The following is a 20201-nucleotide window of genomic DNA, read 5'->3' on the forward strand; positions in this document are numbered from 1 at the left end:
GTGGTAACCCAAATCTGGTGATAATATGAGTCCGGATGAAGTTGCGGACATGGGACTCTTTGGCGTGTCTTGAGGAATGGCCTCGACCCACTTGGTGAAGTAGTCGGTGGCAGCTAGGACAAAGCGGAAGCCGATTACTCTTACATTAGGATGAATGGTCCCATAATGTCCATGCCCCACATGTGAAATGGCCACGGGCTCGCTATCTTGTCGGTTAAGTTGGATGATATTGTGGCGAGCGTTTGGCATTTGAGACATTTGAGGGCGTATGCTTTAGCATCGATCTGCATCCGGGGGCGAAATATCCTTGAAGATGGCCTTGTGAGCTAATGAAATGACGCCCGGCGTGATTTCCACATTCTCGCCCGTGGATTTACGCAAAAATTAATTGACCACCGCTGCGGGGTAATGCATCGTAGGTGTGGGCCACCAGCGGATTTCCTGAATAACTTGTTTTGGACTAAACAATAACGCCGAGCTTGATAAGAGACCTGCCGGGCCTTGATGCGGCTCCTCGGGGGCGTCGTGCGTCTTCGAATATAATCGATGATGGGTTGCATCCATGTTTGGCTCAACTGACTGGCGGAGAGAGGAAATAGGTCGCTTATCATCAAGGTATGGTCGACTTGGTATGCAGGTCGATCGACTACCTCAATGAGGACTTGTCGGGGAACGCAGTTCGGGGTCTGGGTAGCCAAATAAGCTAAACTGTCTGCGTGGCGGTTCTCCTCACGCAAGAAATGATGTATGTGTACCTGCTTAAAAGAAGGCAATAACTGATGAACGACCTGAAGATACTTTGAAAGGTTACCTTCGTGGGTAGTGTACTCTTTTGCAACCTGGCGAACGACCAGTTGCGAGTCACTAAAGACTTGGAGCTCTTCGACACCGAGCTGCAGCGCCATCCTTAGTCCCCTAATTAGTGCTTCGTATTCCGCTTCATTGTTGGAAGTGGCAAAGTCAATGCGAACTGACTTTTCAATCATATTTCCGTCGGGGGAAACTAATACGACTCCGATGCCGCTTCCACGAGGTTACTTTCGAACCATCCACAAAGAGAGACCGGGGATTTACTTCGCGATTTCGTGTTTGGGAGCTCCGTTTCTTGTTCCCGGTTAGGGTCCTCGGGAAATCTGCGAGGAAATCGTGACGACGACCTTTCGAGAAGTCGCGGGGGGACGAACTTCATGTGGTGTTCTCCGAGTTCTTATTTAAACGCCATTCGAGTAGTCTTGTTTTCTTTATGAAGGACTTTCTTCAATGGAAGGTCGGTGAGAACCTTGATTGGATGTGCACGAAAGTACGGTCTGAATTTCCGTCGCGGAATCTGAACAAAGCGAAAGTCTGGCTCGTTCGGAAGGAGTAGTTCTTTTTAATTTTGGCGTGAGTGTCTTACTCGTGAAGTAGATCGGCTTCTCTGAATTGTTCTCCTCTTTAAAGAGAACTGAGCTGATGGCGAAATCGGATATGGCCAGATAAAGCCCCAGTGTCTCTCCATGTACTGGCTTGGCTAAGACGGGAGGCGTGGTGAGATACTCTTTGAGAGTAGCGAATGCATGATGACATTGATCGCTCCATGAGAACGGCTCGCCTTTTTTGAGGAGCTGTAGGAACGGTCTACACTTATCTGAGGCCCTTGATATGAACCGGTTAAGCGCCGCGACCATTCCTGACAACTTCTGTATCTGTTTCTTTGTGCGTGGATCGGGCATATCCAAGAACGCTCGGATCTGGTCAGGATTGGCCCGATCCCATCGCCGCGACACGATACCCTAAAACTTGGGGAGGGCGCCCCAAGAGGCATTTTTGGGTTCAACTTCATGCCCGTCACGTGCGTGAAAGTCCGGAGAACGCTTGTTCTAAGTGGGTGAGGTGATCACCAGCTTTTTTGCTTTTGACCACCATGTCGTCAATATAGACCTCCATGGTGTCGCCTAACATGTCTTGAAACATGTCCGTGACCAGGCGTTGGTATGTCGCTCCAGTTCTTCTGAACCGAGCGGAGGGGCGTTGTAACAATAGATGCCTTGTTCCGTGATGAACGAAGTCTTCTCTTGATCTTCCTCGGCGAGTGGGATTTGGTTGTACCCATTATGCGCATCCATAAAGGAGAGAGGAGTTAAGTGACCACGGTTTTGGTCGACCGGTTGGTCAATCGAGGCAAAGGAAAGCTATCTTTAAGCGTGGCCGATTGACATTTGTGAAATCGACACATAAGCTTTAACCGCGTGCCATTCTTTTTGGGGCGGCGACAATGTTGGCAATCCACTCGGGGGGTAGTCTACCTTTTACGATGAAACCGACTTGCTTGAGTTTTTTCGACCTGCGTCATTGATGGCTTTTGAAAGCGGGGATAGTCGGCGAAGGTCGTTGTCGAACTGATGCGGCATTGGGGTTCACATTTAATTTGTGGCATCGCGAAGTTAGGATCGATTCCGGACATCGATATACACCACCAAGCAAAAACATCTTTATTCATAGATAAGAAATTTACAAGTTGTGATCCGAGTGTGGGGTCGAGGTTAGCCCCTACATACACAAACTTAGTCGTCTTCGGTGCCAAGATTCACTCTTTCTTTTTCTGCGCATTTGGAGGCTTTTTGAATTGATGGCGAAACATTGCTTAACAACTTCGCCATCGGAGGAGATCGAGCACACGTGGGGCGACTGACCGTCGGATGAATGTGGAAGCGATCTTCGTAACGCCGCCGCGAGGGTATCCACGACACGGGGAGGGCCCACGCCTGCAAATGATGATGGAAGCGGTTGCGGTACAAATTGTGGCGGCTTGATATGAGGGGGCGATCTCTCAAACTTTAACCCGACAAAGGTGCGACGACAAAAGGTAATCGTTGGTTCGATCTTTGGAAGTCTGCTTATTTGGCGTCTCGAGGACTTCGGGGAAGCGAAAAGGGTATCGGCATTGAGAGAACTTCGCTTGTAAGAGCCCCGGTTACCTTGGCGGTTGAGGGTTGGACTTGTCGCGACTAAGTCTCGTGCCATTGTGTAGGCTGGAGGGGCTCTGTATGGTGGGAAGCAATTCACGGCGAGTGCATCTGTTGATTGGACTGGTTCGCAATGGTGCGCTTCAAGTTGATTGCTTCAAGCTCCATCATGCCTCGAGGTCCGGAAGCGGAGAACTTGATGTAAAGTGGGCCAGTGCGACTTGCATCCGATGAATCCAAATGTCGTCCGAGGATGGCATTGTATGGCGACTTCTTTGTCGAGAACGCTTGAACCGAGTATTACGGTAATCTTATCCTCTCGAGATCCCACCGATCTTGGTAAGATAATGTCACCAATGGGTCGGCTCTGGAGCCATTGAACCGTAAAGGGGCGATTAATCAACGAGAAACGGATTTGGGGAGGTTCATCTCTTGCGTAGTGTGGTAAAATAGGATGTCACAGAACCGCCGGTCGTCGGGGCGCCGCTGATCGTCGGTCGCTGATTTTGACGTGAAACGCGACCAATCGTCATTATGAGGAAGGCAAACTTTGCTTAAGTCGGCCTCCTCGAAAGTGATATCGCTCTTCTTTGCGACTGAACCAGCGCGTGGAGTCGCAATGAAGTAAAATGATAAACTTCTGAAGAGCGCCAACCCGTCTTTTCTCGGGGAAGAGGTCACGAATCGTCCGGAAAGGTAATCACATGAATAGTCGCGAGCATTGTCCGCGATCGGACGAGTCTTTGCCCGCTTCGTGGCGAAACGCCACGGGGGCGTCCTCGACTGTGAGACGAGCCCGTAGTATCCCTTAGCGGTGGCGGTGGGGGTGGAATCGATCGCACCACGACGAAACCGACAACTTGTGACGCAGTCGCCATCGGGAATGCTAATGTAGTGTTTGATATAACCAGCTTCCACCAGGTCTTGGAGATAATGCTTGAGCCCCCAGCATGCATCAGTTTCATGGCACTTTGCTTTATGAAATGCACAAAAAGGCTTGCCAGGTCGATCTGCGGGCTGCCTGATGGTTGGCCGGAAAAATGAGGCGCGCTTAATCTTATCCAGTATGTGACTGGGAGAACGTGTCAGGACAGTGAACTCTCTGTTATTATCTGATCGTGCACGAGCTGCTGGGGCATGCGACCTGGCGCGCTTCTTGCCCCGTGGGGAACGATCCGAGACTTCGGCGACCTCGTGCCTCTCTGCTAAACCATGAAGTTTTAAGGTTTCCTGCAGCTTGATGTACTTGTCGACACGAGCGTAGAGCTCGGACAATGTCTCTGGGCGTTCCTTCATCAGCCCTAGCAAAGGTCACCGCTGTTTACGACTCGGCAAGCATTAGAAAAAGCCGATTAATGGCGAAAGATTCTTTCAAGCCACTTTCCATGCACGCCATTCGGCCTTGAACCGCCCTAGGAATTCACGAATGGTTTAAATACTCCTTGAAAGATAATTGAAACAGAGAATCAAGATCCGCCTTCTTCCGCTGTTGTTTGTGGGCGTCTTGGGCGGCGAACAAATCGATAAAAGCCGCTTTCGAAGGTGTTGATAGAATCGGACTCGATTGAAAAGAACCAATCGAGGCGCCATCCTTGAAATTTGGCTGGAAATAATCTGCGATGGAGATAATCAAACTTCGGTTGAGTCAGAAGTGCGGACTTTGGATATAGCGAGCCACATCTTGACCGAGGCGAGTCTTTGCCGTTACATAGGAAAAGCGTGGGTGGATGAAGTCGTGTGGAAGGATTTCTTTGAGGACCTCTGCGGTGAAGCGGAGATCGCGATCGTCTTAAGCATCTTGTGTACAATCTGTGGTCGAGTCCTTCTTCGCGAGAGTCCCGGCCAATCCTTTGGGACAACTTCGTTAAAGGCTGGCGATTAACGTCATTGATGCTGTGTTCGGCTCCGTTTCCGACTTGTTGTTGCTGATAACTATCCACCTGAGCGCGTAACGTAGCATTTTCCTCCCTGAGCAAGGAAATGCTCTCATTCGTTACTCCCAACTGGTGAGCAAGGTTTTGAACTTGAGCTTCTATGCTAACCATGCTTCGTGGGCTGGAGAATTAGAGATGATCTCAAGTGGCTCTCCAGTAATCGAAACCACAGACGGCGCCAATGTAAAGGAGCGTTTTGGTTTTCTCCTAATTACTACTAGGATGAACGGGAAGGGTTAGGATTTTTGATGTGACCGAGGTCGCTGTGAGCGAACTGCCTACGTATCTTCTCTCGTTTTTCCTTTTTCTGGGGAGAGAAGAATCAGGTCTGACGTAGTTCCAGTAGGTGGTATTTATAGAGTTTTGAGAGAGGAGATCCTTCCGACCGTGTATTCTTTTGTACAAATGTAGGGTGGAGATCGCGGATGAGTGTTGAATTGGATCCGGTATGATTGGGGGTAGATCACGGTAGTCCCTATTTCCGGTGTTGAGATTACCACTAAGATTTTGGCAATCATTACACCAAAGGGCGTTTTATTCTATTCAGCGTTCAGATTTGGCGAAGTGTTAAATGCGAGGTATCTCCGTTCGCACCACCTACTCGAAACTTTCGCGCAGTCGGTCTTGGAGGTCGCCTTGGATTCATCTATCTTTGCGCAAGACACGCAGTCCGCTGCGAGCGGCTGTTTATCAGTCTGTCTTGGAGGTCGATATCTTCAGTTCGCTTATGCTCCTCGCGAGTGCGATGCCCTATGAGGATATCGCTCCCCTACACCATCTGCTTGACTTGGAACGTTCAGGTCCTAGCCATAAGAAACAAAAAAAATATTCGAATGCTGAAATAGCTTCAATAGTAAAATGCATTTGAACTGCCGAAAAGAGTAAATAAATAAAATAAATGTTGAATATCAGAAAATGTTATTAACGAGTAATAGAGGACAACTTACAAAGTCATGGTGAATAGTTGCTCTCCGGGCCTGGGTTCTTCCTATTGTGCTTCGTCGAGTTCCATTTTCTAAGAACTCAAGAACTTCATTTTTAGAACGAAATTGGCGATGCTTAACTGGGTCGTAGTAGAACTGCAAAATGATCGATATATATTTTTAACTATTTATTACAAATATTACATTTTTTTTCTTGGGAATTGTAAGCATGTTTTAAATCAGTTTTTCTTTATGAACGAGTCATATTTTTAGTTTGGTTTAGTATCCATAAGCCAATAAAATAACAACACCATGAGGCCGCCCAAACCACTGTACCAGAGTATATATGGATGTAAAAATGGGGCAGGTCGGGATGGGTTTGCCATCCCCCAATTCCCAATCCCATCATATCTCTTATACTCGCGGCTCGCCCCATCCCCACATGCCCTGTCCCGTAGGTATTTTGGACATCCTTCTGCTGGAGACTAGACATGTATGGCACGAGTACGAAACGGAATTTTATAATACAATCACATTTTCAAGATGTTCAAATGGTGATAAATAAAAATAACTATTTTGGTAAAAATAAAACAACGCTAAAAACAAATGGTGGAAAGCCTAAGCATGAGCACATTCAATTCAATCGTGCGTATATATATATATATATGGCCGATCTTAGAAGTATATATTTATTTTAACTTAACATATTTATTTTAACTTAAAATAAGTATGTAAGTAAAACTTCATTTAGAAAATGAATTCAAATGTAATTTTTTGTGGATATGACATATTCACCATAAAGATTATCTCCATAAAATTTCAATTTATTTGGAAATTTCTAACATAGATAAAAATTGATGTCATATTTAAGAAAAAATCTAACGGTCCAGAAATGTCGAGTTTTTGCAATCATATTTTATTTAGGTTAAAAGTTTCCAAATGAACTAAAATTTTGTAGATATGATCTTTATGGTGAATATATGGGGATTGCTAGTGTCCTGCCTCTTTTGATCCTAACCCAAAAAAGACAAAACATAATGACCAGGTACTTGTAAAATTTTCTAAAACTAATCAACTCAAAGTTTCTTCGCTTTCTCTCTTCTCTCAAGCACCACCACCACCAATCCATTACCACTGTCAATCACCACCACTGCTGCCGTCCATCTTGTTTTTTCTTTTCACTTCTTTCTTGGTATTTCCTTATTCATTTTTTTTGTTTGATTTTTCTTCTCTTATTTCCCTCTTAAGTCTCAATCCCTCTTCTCACTCTCCACACCTCCACCACTACTTACTAAATTTCGAAATTGAAAGAAGATGGGAGTGTCATAGTAGTTTAATTTCTCCAACCCCTCTTCTCACTATCCACAGCCCCACCACTACTTACCAAATTCCGAAATTAAAAGAAAATGGGAGCCTCATAGTAGTTTAATTGCTCTAAACTTAATAAAGGGGGTTTCTTTAGTTTTACTCTTACTATGCTTTATTTTTGGATTTAAGACTCACTTGAAAATATATAGAATTTTTAACTTTTGAATATAGAATATATTGACTCTTGTGTTTGGATGATTTTTATCTCAAATTGGTAGGTATCTTATTTTGATGTTATACTTATATGTTCTCCTTATAATTTCAAATGAATAATGTTGTATGGATTAAAAAAAAGCAAAAATATAAAAAAAAATTGTTTGGTTGGAATCTGGTTAGCTGGGGCTGGTTGGGACTTAGGTTAGGTTTTATTGTTTGCAAATGTCTTTTTTTTGCTAATAAATAAAGTGGAACCTTTTAAATAGGTGAGCAAGTAGTATTCTTTTGTCTGTAATGGGTTAGGATGGTCCTACCCCTTTAGAGGGCAGGACGCTAGCAATTCTCATATATTATATCCACAAAATATTACGTTTGAATTCATTGTCTAGATGAAGTTTACTTACGTACTTACTTTTAACTGTATGTACTTCTAAGATCGGCCTATATGTGTGTGTGTGTGTGTTTTCAAAATAACTTAGGGGAAAAATTGCAAACATCAATTTAGGAGAAAATTAAAACCACGGGTTTGTACCATAAGCCTCTTATTGTTTGGGACAATCTAAAGATAAAAACTTAATCGAAATCTAATCCATTTGCATGAGGTCAATCCCCGTAATTTGAAGTTTTCAAAGAAACTTAGGAAAGTACTGATCTTCTTTTAAACCAATATATGACAATTGGAATACAAGTTTTTCTAAATTGTATCGAAAAAGGAAACAAATCTAGACCGCTCCTCTTTTTTTTAATCTTGAAATTGTAATCATAGAAAAATAAATAATAATAGAAAAAATAAAATAAAATAAGACATAGATTCTAAATGTACATACAATATCCACCAATCCAGCTGTTTTCCCATGTATTCTTTTGCGGATTTTAATCTCCCAATCAGACGGGAGCCATTCAAGTTTCTTGGTGAGTTCCGATCGTTCCACAGTTTTCAATAGTCCCCCTTTATTGCGGTTATGTTGGCGTGACGACATTGATGGAGAATCAATTAGATGCTCTAAATTGAGATGGTTGAAATGTTCGGCGTTGCAGAAAACGCCTTAAGAAGAACTTTGTTTTTTCTCTACACTAAAAAACGCCAAATTGTTATTTTGTGGACACATTTAGGGTTACAACGTCTTATATATAGACATAATTGGCATATACAGAGTAGGTGTGGCATTGCAATGGGTATGTAAATAAGGAAAGTATTTTTAGTTGTCGGTATATATATCACTGGATTTAGATGATTTACGCTTAGATATTTTCCGTAAAAATTATTTTTAATCCCAATAAAAAGCTAAAAAAAATAATGTTTCAGAGTATTTTGTCCCTTATTAACCATTTAAATTATAGATAATTTTGGGTCTACTTGATTGTACAGGTCAATAATTTAGGCTCAGTATGATGATCAGGGGCGCCCCTAAACTTTGAGGGCCTAAGGCGAGTTTTTTAAAATGGGCCTATATTATTGAGAAAAAAAACACAAGTCTTTTACACAAGGGGTCGTAGCCTAATGTTTGAGTGGACTGGACTACACATAATTTGACTGGATTGAACAGTCTTTACATGTGGCCTAATGGGTATAAGATTAGGCTCGGTATGATGAATTGATGATATAGATATTTAGGAGTACAAATTTATTATACATTTTTCTTCCATAATAAGTTTATTTTATTGGGTATAAGATTATACTTGGGGGTCCAAATTTTGACTAATAAGCAGGGCTCTAGGCGGCTGCCTAGTTGGCCTACCCTCAGAGGGGGCTGCCCTGATGATGATATATATATTTAGGAGTACAAATTTGTTATATATTTTTCTTCCAGAATAGGCTTCTTTTCTTAAGTTCCTCCATAAATTTTTTAACGAAAGTTTATTATCAATAACAAAGTTTTCATATAAGCGTTAGTATATTCTTCCTATTTCATAACATTGTACACTAAATACGCCTTAGTATATTCTTCCTATTTCATAACATTGTACACTACAAATTGAGATAAGCCTAATGGAAACTCCCACAATCAAAACCAACTTAAGAAATCTGATACACTGTAGGACACAAGTAAAAAGGGGCATGTTTGTTTACTATCCTATGGAAAATATAGGAAAATAGAAAAAAAAAAAAAAAAAAAATCCCGAGAAAAATATTCGAAGGCAGCTAATATTTTCCAAGTAATTGAGTCTAGGACGGTAGGACCAAAATCTAAATTATCAAATAATTTTAACCCAAAACCTAATTACGTATCAGTTGAGGGACCAAAAGCTAAAAAACAATAAAAAAGGAAAACGAGGGAACCAAAACAAATGGATAAGACAGCAAATAAAAGGATATTTCGAGTGTAGAGCTCGTTGAGGATCACTTATGGCAGCTCTTAGCATTACGAGTACATCCATCTTCGGCCGCCGTGTAGTAATATCTAGAAACAACAACACTTCCAAATTCAGAATTGCCAGCGTCGCATGGGTATTTTCTCTCTCTCTCTTCTCCATTTCATGAAAGCTAAATTTATCCAAACATCTCGTATTTTTCTTTAAGGAAGGATCCAGAAGGTTTATTAGGCCCACCACAAACAGGACACATAGCTAGAAAAGAGTTTAGAGATAAGTTTGAGAAGGATTCTGATGCTCGTGAAGCTTATGAGCGACAACTTGTACAAGAGAAAGAGCGACGTCGTGCTGCTCGACAGGTTTCTTTATTTATTTGAAAACACATTTTTATTGTTCAATTATAGTTTTATTGCTTTACTTTTTTTTCTAATTTATGCTACGTTTTGTTTTCCCTTCTAGGCTCGTGTTGTGCCAGATGATCCTGCAGGGCTAACTGAGTATTTTCTTGATACTGAAGCTCGTGAGCTTGAGTTTGAGATAGCACGGTTGCGGCCTCGGTGAGTTTCAATTCTACTTGATATTGAATATTCTGTTTTCCGCTTGAGAAATTGCATGTGTTTGGTGATAGTTAGGCGTGGCAATCGTTAAGGCATAAAGATAAACTGTTCTAAGGTGGAAATGCACAGGATTTATCTTACATGCCAAAGCTTTCCTGTGATTCTCAAGAATCTCTGCATTCGTGCGAGTCTAATTCTTAGCGAACAAGTCAGTCTGTAGTGGTATTGCGAAATTACAAATGATTTCTAAGCTATTAACAGATGTGAGCTATCCTGTGTTCAAGAATCATTTTCTGGTCCAACTGATTACGCATCATAGAAACTGGAATTCACTTGCTTACTCCATTAAGTTGTGTTTGTTTCACAACCTGAAATGGAGACACGATGGAAAAAACATAGTGTCTTCTCAACTTTACGCTTTGCAGGGCTAGCTGAGGCACTAGGCTTTTCAACTGGTGCCACCAGGGGTGAAGGTGGGTCTAATTGGGGAACTTTTATGTGCTACTATCTTTTGGTCCCTGTTTTGGTGTATTGCATTTTTAAACACCTAGTATGAGTGTCTTAGTTTCTTTCCTCTCTAGGTTCCTAATCTATTAGATAACAGTCAGGACATCAATGGGATTGCCCACAGAAATTAGGTCATTGATGCCTAGTTTTGGTAAGAGTTTAGGCACTCTCGTGGAACTGTGAAGTTGTACCATATGGTATGCGTGACATTCAACTTATGCTTGTTTAGACAATTGCACCATATGGTATGTGTTAAGTATCTGGTGGGTGGGGACGTTGTTAGAGATATTCATACAGTATGGTCCAGGTTTGAGCTTGACTCTTTCTTGCTTGAAACAAACCACTCGAGCGAGAAGTAAGATAAGACAGATTCGAAGGTAGGGTGGGAGATAAAGAGTTGAGACTAAAGGACAAGGACCGTACATAACTGACAGGATCAATTGGTAGTCCTTGAAGTAGCTCATTTCTATGCCAAAGAGGCCGAAAAAGGTGCCTGGACTGCCCTTACACTATTGTGGCTAGCATGTCCAAATGAGTTGTTAAGCAGATATTTATATAGACCTGACACCTCTAATATCAGTAAAGGCGGCGTGCATAGTGGTGTGCTTCGCCTGTAGAAACCTGGCGTACTCTTGGTGATGTTCCATGTAGTTGCTCAGTTCTGCTACATGTAGGGAAAAAAAAGCGGTCAAAGAATTTCCAACTGCCCCCGTTATGTTCAACATGACCACAGTCGCGGATATTGTCATGGAGTTTGCTACCTAAATATTCATTTGAACTTGACACCTCTAGCCTCCTGATAGTCAGAGCCTATTAGTGGCCTGCTGTGCCTTGAGGTACCCCAACCCCACACAATAAAACGTTAAGGCTGTGTTTGGTTCGCAGAATTTTGTTTCAAGTGGAAATCAAAAACCCTGAAATTGAATTCAAAGAATTCATTAACAAAAATCTGTTTTCCGGTTGTTTGGTTGTTATTTGAAAAGTGGAAAAGTCTGTTTTAATTAAGTTATACTTAGACCATTGGATCAAGGCCTTCAAAACACCGGATCAAACCTTTGACAAAAACCCCCACCTCGTAACAATATCTCTCTCCTCAAAGTTGAAAACAATTTCCTCTTTCCGAAAAAGGAGGTTGAATTCCATCGTCTTGACCTCTTTGAAGAATTCATTTTCCATTTTTCTGTTTCCGGAGCTAACCAAACAGCAAGAGGATTATACTTTCCAGAAAAATGTTTTATTTTCACTCATTTTCCGTGAACCAGACGTAGCCTAAATAAGATAAAACGGTAAATAACAAAAACAAAGACAAATAAAAATTTAGGTATAATTTCTAGAACTAAACTTGTTTTTCTTACTCCGTTTAGGCTATGATTTGATTCCATGAGGCATTTAAGATCCATAAACCTAATGCTCAAACAGTTGATGCCAGAAGAGGGAGCTGAGGGTGGGGGGGGGGGGACCCTTTCTTCTTTATCGGAAGACCTAACAGGCTGCTTCCCATCAGGAATCCACCGAACCCCATCCGGTTTTGAGTGAACCCCCATTCCACCTCACTTCCGTTCCCCCTTTACTCTTCTTGCTCCCTACCTCACAAGTCACAATGTTTTATTATACATATACTGTTGTGTATAGACATAATATTAGCATATTGCTCACTTTTAAGAAAAAGTTAATCCAGCATTTCTTCTATTAGCAGAAGCCCAGAAATTCTGTAATCTCATAGGATCTTAGAGTTATTAGTGTCTATGTGTGATCCTAATACTTGTGAACACTGTATACTAATCTAATTTATATCTCTTCTGTTTATTAATGAGACACTCCACTCTGAAGAAGATATTCATCAAGGAAATGTGGAATACTGTAACAAATAAATTTTGCAGACTAAACCAGGAATTTTTCTCCCATCTAAAGTTTGAACTGGGTCAACTTCGATTCGCTGTGTCAAGAACTAAGGTATTTCTTAAATTGAGAAGTGCAGAGTGAACTATTTAGACAATTGATCAGAATAAAAAAGAAAGAGTTGCCAATAATTTCTTCATTTATTTTTGCAGGATATGGAGGATAGATTGATTGAGCTCGAAGCTATGCAAAAGGTTCTACTGGAAGGAACAGGTTTGACTTGACTGAGTCTAGAAGCCAAAGATTGCTATAGTATCCATCCACTTATTTAAATGGTGATCGTTCTGTCTCTAATATTATGTTGCAGAAGCCTATGATAAATTGCAAACCGACGTTATTACAGCAAAAGAAAGTTTAACCAAAATATTGAGATCAGAAGATGTGAAAGCCACGGTATGACAAAACTTCAATCCTGAACTTCTCTAGCCTTCTTTTTTCCGCATGTCCCCTTTATTACTCATCTGAGGTATTGATGTTTATTGGGTCAGTTATTGGATATGGTGGGGCGCAATGAGCTCAATAGGTCCTTACTGACTCTTCTTGATGAAAACATAGCAAATGCACAGAAAGTTGACCAGGTCTGGCTAATTGTTTGCTTTTGTTTCATCTGTATTTGTTTTACTTTTAGTCAGGTCCCCGAGTTTTTGCTAACTCTGTGATGTGAAACCCTTTCTTTTGCAGAAGCAAGCTGCAGCGTACATGGAGAAGGTGCGAGCTGCAGTTCTCAAATACATGACAGTTAGTACTTAATGGTATATTACTCATGTTTGGATTTGTAAATGTCATTTTTAAATAAGAAATTTTGTGGTATCGGCTCAACACAAATTACACTGCACAATATGTTGTATATTGGCATTTATGAGATATATGAATTGAACAATTTTGTTGCCTACAACCATCTGTAACTTAAAAGTAAACTACATGCTTTGCAACCTTTAAACTTCCTGTTACTTAAAACAAATTACACATTTCGAGTTTTGACTCTTTAGAATATTGTGCAAAGAGTACTCTTGTGCAAATGTGCAAACCCTTAACAGACATGACTGTAGCGATAAAGAAGTAGATTTATGTCTTGAGTGTAATTCAAAGGCACTATAGAGTCAAGGATTCTACTTGTGGTTCTTAATTGGTGTGATTTAGGCCTTACGTGTATAGTTGTATGACACAGAAGAGTGCATTGGAAATTTTGGATTCGAAATGGTTTGAAGGATTAGGTAATCAGATTGTGTATTTTTAGAAAGTTTAACTATTGATATGAACAGCTCTAGAATCTTATAATGGGTGTAACTACTTTGTAGTTCCCCTTAAAGCTATACTTCACGCCATTGTGGGTGAGGACAAACCAGGTCATGTGTATTTCAGATTTTAAACTAATGAACAGGGTGTCTATAACCTCAAGCTTTATTAAAAAAAAAACTATTGATATGAAAATAGGGTGATATAGAGTTTTAGCAAAATTTTGTGTTATGAATGCGTTACTCTGAAGAGATTGGTGTTCCAAAGCAAAAGGAACATGAGTGCTTTACTCATTTACTCTCAAGTCTCAAGAGATTGGTTTTCCATACCACCGTGAGGAAGTTGGTATAGAAAAGGCTCTCAATGACTCCAAACACTCAAATGCTATCAGATTGACGCATTGAGCTACCTGATTTTCCACACAAGTAATTCGGTTGCTCGTCAAACTAGTGAACCATTGTTCATACCCAATACCCAAGAAAGATGAAAATTCCTACTATTTTTGTTTGTGTTCGAAATTTCCTTGGAGATGCCAAGTTCCTTTCCTATACTTTAAGGTGACTATTGACGGCTTTGTTGTCTGTCCTCCTCCCTTTCGTCAACCGAAAGTATTCTTTATGAGAGTCATTGAGGATAACACGCCTCCAACAAAAGAGAAATGTTTCTCATAAATTTTTTTCTTCTCACAGTGGGTTCCACAACACACCACAAACTTACAAGAAAGTTCATCGTCATGGAATATATGAAACAACATTTTAATTTGCCAAGAAGTCATCATATCTCGTGTACTCGTACGATGACTTGCAGCCATTGTACTATTGTAGGGACTAGGGTGTAGAGGCGAACTGGAATCGCAATGTCTTAAAACGGTCAATCAACCTGAATTTTCTGTTTTAAGAAACTAGGTTATTGATTAAGAGCATCTTTAGGAGTGATATCAACCTAGCACCAAAACACCAAATTGCCAACAATTTAGTATTTTTTCAATTTCAGGAGAGCTACATGTTGATGAAAACACCAAAAAAACACTAAACCAAACACCAAATCGGCCAATATTTGGTTCCAGGTTTGATGTTGTAACAAATATTTGGTTTTGGGACCCGATGTTGTAAACATCACCCTTGCTAAATGGAGTTTATATTTTTTGTGAAACTTGGGAAAGAAAAAAAAAAAAAGAAAAAAGTTTATGTGCAATACACATAGTTCGTGATTCCGAACGAAACTTCGGAATTCCGTTTGGAATTTCGATTTTTTTAAAAAACGGAATTCCGAATATAAAGTCGAAATATCCAAAATTTCAAAATCATCCGAAATTCCGAATGTGATAGGGGTCGAAATTTAATGAATTTTGGATTTTAAATTTGTCGAAATTCCAAACTATGGCGATACATAGCGCGGTTTTCTGAAAACCGCGTAGGTTTGAACTTGTCAGTTGGGCCTCTTTAGTGGCGCGGTTTTGGCAAAACCGCGTAGTTGCTTGGTGAAATTTTGATATTGTTCTTAAAATTATTTGGTGTTTTTTTGGTTTGGTGTTTTTTTAGTTCAAAATTTTAGTATTTTTTTGGTAGTTTTCTTAAAGATGCTATAAGCGCGTTTACACTAAAGAGTGGAGTGGATTTTGGTATAAATTGACATTTGGCCGTACACAAATCTCCTCGACATATATATTGCTAATAATGACTGTTTCCCACAACGGTAATATACCTTACGAAAAAAAAAATACAAATCCTTATCGAAAAAAAGAAAGAAAAATTTAACGTGACATAAGCTTGTGCAGTTTGACCTGGTCGTTACTTGTTGGGCTTCCGCGAAAATTGAAAATTATTGGTAGTCTGGTTATCTGGTAGACTGGTACCATGTTGTGATCTGCATCTGCTTGACCCTTTATAGCTTTAGAGGGACCGGTACAAAAAACAATTAGATCTTTACTGATGATCCCTCAAACACTAATTTCTTCTACGCTTTCTTTTTCCATTTATACTTGCTGACATACAGGTTCCAATGTTCCGTATGACCACATGTACCACAGATGTTAATGAGTGCCACATCAAGTTTTATTGATCTTGCAGGTGACAATGATGCAAATGCAGCCGGCTTTCCTCGTAGATTCTTTAAAGAAGAATAATAGATTTTATCTAGATTAATTTGACTTATGGGCATAGTCAGATATGCTTGAATACTTGAATGAATGGCTCCAGATGTACCCATGTACGTAGGGACTAGGGAAAGCCTCAAATCCCAAGTGATTCGAGAAGCGAAGAACAGCAAATATTAATATATATCGCAGTCTCAAATAATGAAAAAGTAAAACTACAGAATAAATCCACGCGTTTTTAGGTAATTGTTGCTTTCTTGAGTGAGCTGTCAACACATGTACTGTTGCGTTTATTATTTTAAAGATTTGGATGAGTGTTTCAAGACCGTTGGATTAAAATCAAAAACAAAAAAAAAAGAGAACGGTCTCGGCTGGCGTCCCTATAGGGATATCCTCGTGGTAGACGAACTCCCAAACAAATGTGAAATGTCCATGTGAATGAGACTGAGAATTGAGCAGAGTGATTCTAATGTTAGCTTACACACTGGAAATAGGTCCCACCATCAAGAACCAGTGATAGCATAGGACTATAGCAGCAAGACAAGTAGCTCCATCAAAGATCTTCTGGCCTTTCTAGGACAGAAGAGACCTAATCAGTAATCATGCATTTTCCAAGAGGAAATATAACATGGTGTGAAACTTCCTGTCAGAAACTGCAATTAATAAACCAGAATGTTACTTAAAAGTGAAAACTGGTTTAGAAGTGAATTTTAAATCCTAAATTTGCACAAATATCCCACTCATTTAGATTCTGTTCTTATACATCTATACTCAATATTTGCATTTGTATACTTCTGTTGTTATATTTTATGAATTTAAGAAACTTAATTTGCTATAAATTACTCACACGCCACTTTTTTGTCACTTTGCTGTTTGCCTTAAGCGTTGACCCTCAAGTCGTCGAAACTCGAGAGTGCAACATCTGTTGTTTCCAATAAGAAAATGAATTATTTACAAGAACACTAAAGAAGACTATTTACAGACGGTCAAAATACTGTACGTATAGTATGAGGCTATGAGCGGTTGAATATTAAATTTCAAGACGTCACTCATTCACATTATAAATCAAGTAGCATCAAAACCCATCAAAGAAAAGTGAAAAACAGAGAGAAATAATGGCTTCTTTCAAGAGAATTGCTCTACTACTTGCAGCTATAGTAGCAATTTCAATGGTTGTAGAAACAAAAGCACAAATTCCAGACTGTGCAACCAAATTGACTCCATGTGCCAACTTTTTTAACTCAACCAAGCCACCTGAGTCATGTTGCACACCACTTAGAGAAACTATTCAAAACCAAAGGGATTGTCTTTGCAATCTTTATTCAAACCCTGGTTTGATTTCAGCTTTTGGAATTAATATCACTCAAGCTCTTGAACTTCCTAAGTACTGCGGTGTTCCTTCTGATACTAGCCTATGTGGCAAAGGTATATTGACTCACTTGACTCAGTTATTTTTATTGTTTTCTGCTCAGTGTTTTAACAGGCGCGTCGTCAAGGGCTAGCCAAAAAGCCTTGCGTCGCGCTTTCACGTTTTAAAACACTGTTTCTGTCTTTGGGACTCTTTTGATTTTGGAGAGTTTGGATGAGTTGACTCGGTTAAGTTGTTCTTACACTTTTTATCTTTTTCGCTGCACAGCTTCCTCACCGGTTCCTAGCTCTGTGCCAGGTAATCGGGGTCCTCCAGGTACTCCGGGTACTCCGGGTACTTCAGGTACTAGATCAATTTTATTATTTTTCTATTTACACTATTTTTTCTGATAATTAACTTACAGTATTTGATGAGTTGTAATATATGGAAAAATTATTTTGGCCATGGTCTTTATGATTTCATTGATTTTTTTTTTTTTAATCTAAACTGGCCAACTGGGTTTAGAGGCAAAAGCCCAAAACGTTGAATCATCGCGTGTAGCAAAGCCCAAAATGTTCAAACGCTTGCGCATAGCCTAAGGGCCAAACGATCCCCTTTTGCTAGTATTGAATTATTGATGATAGCCCCAGTTTGCTGATTTTTCTCTCACAAGAGAATGCTGAAAGTTATGAGCATCAAGAACTTTATAATCTCTTTGCTTTAAGGACATTGCATGTATCTGGTGTACTCTATTTCCGTGATAGATAATTCAGTTTTTCTTATAAAAAAGAATCGGTTATTTGTAAGACTTGTGATACAATTGTATACGGAGAGAATTTTCCACAGATTTTAACGACAGGATAACTTTGATGGAATTTGCATCATTTTTCATGATGCATATGGTTGTTTTAGGCCACCTGCAAAGAGTCAAAGATAACGACAATCATTGTATTTTTTATTCTTTCGAAAATAACTACAGGATACTTACTTATGCCTGCATACCACGACTGTTTTATGGTATTTAATGTTTTGAAGATTAAGATAAATGAAGATCCTTCTCTTTCATCTTTCACTATTTAATTTCACCTGACAAGAAATTGAACTGTTCAGGAACACCTGGAAGTGATGGGAACAGAGTGGGCATGATGGCATGGACAGGAGCGTCTGCCTTGCTTTTGTTATGGGCGTCAGCGTCAGTATTGTAGAGTCTGAGTGTATACATGCTGTATTTTCCTACCAAATCATTTAGCAGGAGAGGTTTGGCAGGATTTTGTATTTCCAGATTTGATGTATGGGTGTATCCATGATTTATTTTTATCAGTATATTTACATTTATTTTAATATTTACACTACCAATTCTTCAGTTTACCTACCTGTGTTCTCTACATTGCTCATGAAGTCATGATTAGGCCTGCTTAATGTTTCTGATCACCAGGATGAGAATTGAGAGTGAGACCCTGTCGTGACTCGTGAGATGCTTCGTTACAACAGTATCTTTATCTCAATTTTCAACTATATGTTTTCCCAGTTATAATCAGGCTTGTCTTCTGGATTGGAGTGATTTTGGCCATTTGTGTGTCAGTGGATCTTGCGTTCACTACAAGCGTACTTTTTGCATGACGTCTGTGTGAATTCCAATAAATATTTAGATATATATTATAGCTATATCTTATATTAGTAAAACTCTTTAACTAATTATGAAAAAATCAGACTTCAATTTTTTCTAAACTATATTATTAATTACTAAAAAAAATATAATATAAAGAAGGAAACAATCCCATCTAGAGTTTCATAGATTTTCAAATTTTTCTAAACACTATAGATAATTATGAAAAAATAGGAGACAAAAAACTAAATTGTTAAAAACAATAGTTTTCACCGAAAACGATTTTTCTAAAATTCTTACGCCACGAAGAATAGTTTCTACACTAATCTTAGGTGAAGTTTAACATAACAAAGTTTCTTTTTAGAAAAAGACAGTGAAATAACGAAGGAAAAAATAAATTGAGTTGCCTGAACATTTACTTTCTATATTTGTTAACTACACATGTGACTGAGACAAAAAAGAAAAAATAAAAATCAACTAATCATAAAATAAGTAACGGTGTACAATCAAAACTAAGCGGACAACAAATAAAATTGAATTGTATGCACTATATGTCTATATGAGCCTAAACAAATAAAGTTGGATAGATTTAATGCATCATCCACTTTGGATGCAAATTCATTGAACTAACTTCAAACAATAATTAACGGGCAATCGGAAACTAAATGCAAATGCAACCTTATCGAATAATAAACGAGAAATAAAAAATTGGATGCAAATGCATTAAAATAATTTCAAAAAATAATTAACGGGAAATCGGAAATTGGATGCAAATGCATTGAACTAACCTCGAAGAACAATTAATAGAAAATTGGATGCAAATGCATTGAACTAACTGCATTGAACTAACCTAAAAAAATAAATAACGGGAAATCGAAAACTAGATACAACTGCATTGAACTAACATCAAAAAATAAATAATGGAATTGAAAATTAGAAACTGGATGCAAATGCAATAAACTAACCTTTTTTTTTGCTCGGTAAGTGTAAATTGAATTAAGGAAAGAAACGAAATAAAAGAACTGTATAGGAGTGGTAAAACCTACATGCTATACGATGTAGGCTCAAGATATTATAAAATAGCAACCATATGGAACTTTCCATTCATATAGCCATGGGGGTCTGCCATTTGATACAAAAGCCTCATTCTCAGCTAAGAAAGATCCAAATTTTGTCGCCTGGTGCAATTTAGGTTAGCCTCTCTCTAGTTTGTGCGACACTTTCAAGCTTTGCACCTTCGTGCAAATTTTCCATCTACATAGGAGTTGCCAAGGGGATGCCCCCGAAGTTAAAAGGCTGTGACAGACTCTTGCC

At 39.4% G+C, this 20201-nt stretch overlaps 2 protein-coding genes across 3 annotated transcripts; both read left to right on the forward strand.

Annotated features, from left to right (window-relative positions):
* The first annotated feature begins 9561 nt into the window (after positions 1-9561).
* Positions 9562-13497, forward strand: LOC147513158 (dimethylallyl, adenosine tRNA methylthiotransferase). Its single transcript, XM_086596169.1, has 8 exons — positions 9562-9775; positions 9852-9998; positions 10099-10196; positions 12584-12656; positions 12755-12815; positions 12910-12995; positions 13091-13180; positions 13284-13497. The coding sequence occupies exons 1-8, from the start codon at positions 9674-9676 to the stop codon at positions 13350-13352; spliced, it is 726 nt and encodes a 241-aa protein (XP_086452295.1). The 5' UTR covers positions 9562-9673; the 3' UTR covers positions 13353-13497.
* Positions 13498-16916: 3419 nt separating this feature from the next.
* LOC147513159 (non-specific lipid transfer protein GPI-anchored 9-like) lies at positions 16917-18649 on the forward strand. 2 transcript variants are annotated; one of them, XM_086596170.1, is made up of 3 exons: positions 16917-17358; positions 17570-17644; positions 18392-18649. In XM_086596170.1, exons 1-3 carry the CDS (start codon positions 17049-17051, stop codon positions 18484-18486), a joined length of 480 nt encoding a protein of 159 aa, XP_086452296.1. In that variant the 5' UTR covers positions 16917-17048; the 3' UTR covers positions 18487-18649. The 2 variants fall into 2 exon arrangements, with proteins under 2 accessions (XP_086452296.1, XP_086452297.1); XM_086596171.1 differs by having other exon boundaries at positions 16984-17358; positions 17570-17635.
* The last annotated feature ends 1552 nt before the right edge of the window (positions 18650-20201 follow it).

The sequence above is a fragment of the Coptis chinensis genome, chromosome 3 (assembly GCF_015680905.1).
Source record: "Coptis chinensis isolate HL-2020 chromosome 3, ASM1568090v1, whole genome shotgun sequence".
NCBI lineage: Eukaryota > Viridiplantae > Streptophyta > Magnoliopsida > Ranunculales > Ranunculaceae > Coptis > Coptis chinensis.

Bases quoted from the DNA above. Each gene is read 5' to 3' on its own strand.
- LOC147513159 (XM_086596170.1), top strand. From the start codon at position 17,049: ATGGCTTCTTTCAAGAGAATTGCTCTACTACTTGCAGCTATAGTAGCA. The intron at 17,359-17,569 runs GTATATTGACTC...TTCGCTGCACAG, and splicing joins TACTAGCCTATGTGGCAAAG to CTTCCTCACCGGTTCCTAGC. The intron at 17,645-18,391 runs GTACTAGATCAA...TGAACTGTTCAG, and splicing joins GGGTACTCCGGGTACTTCAG to GAACACCTGGAAGTGATGGG.
- LOC147513158 (XM_086596169.1), top strand. From the start codon at position 9,674: ATGGCAGCTCTTAGCATTACGAGTACATCCATCTTCGGCCGCCGTGTA. The intron at 9,999-10,098 runs GTTTCTTTATTT...TTTCCCTTCTAG, and splicing joins GACGTCGTGCTGCTCGACAG to GCTCGTGTTGTGCCAGATGA. The intron at 13,181-13,283 runs GTCTGGCTAATT...TTTCTTTTGCAG, and splicing joins ATGCACAGAAAGTTGACCAG to AAGCAAGCTGCAGCGTACAT.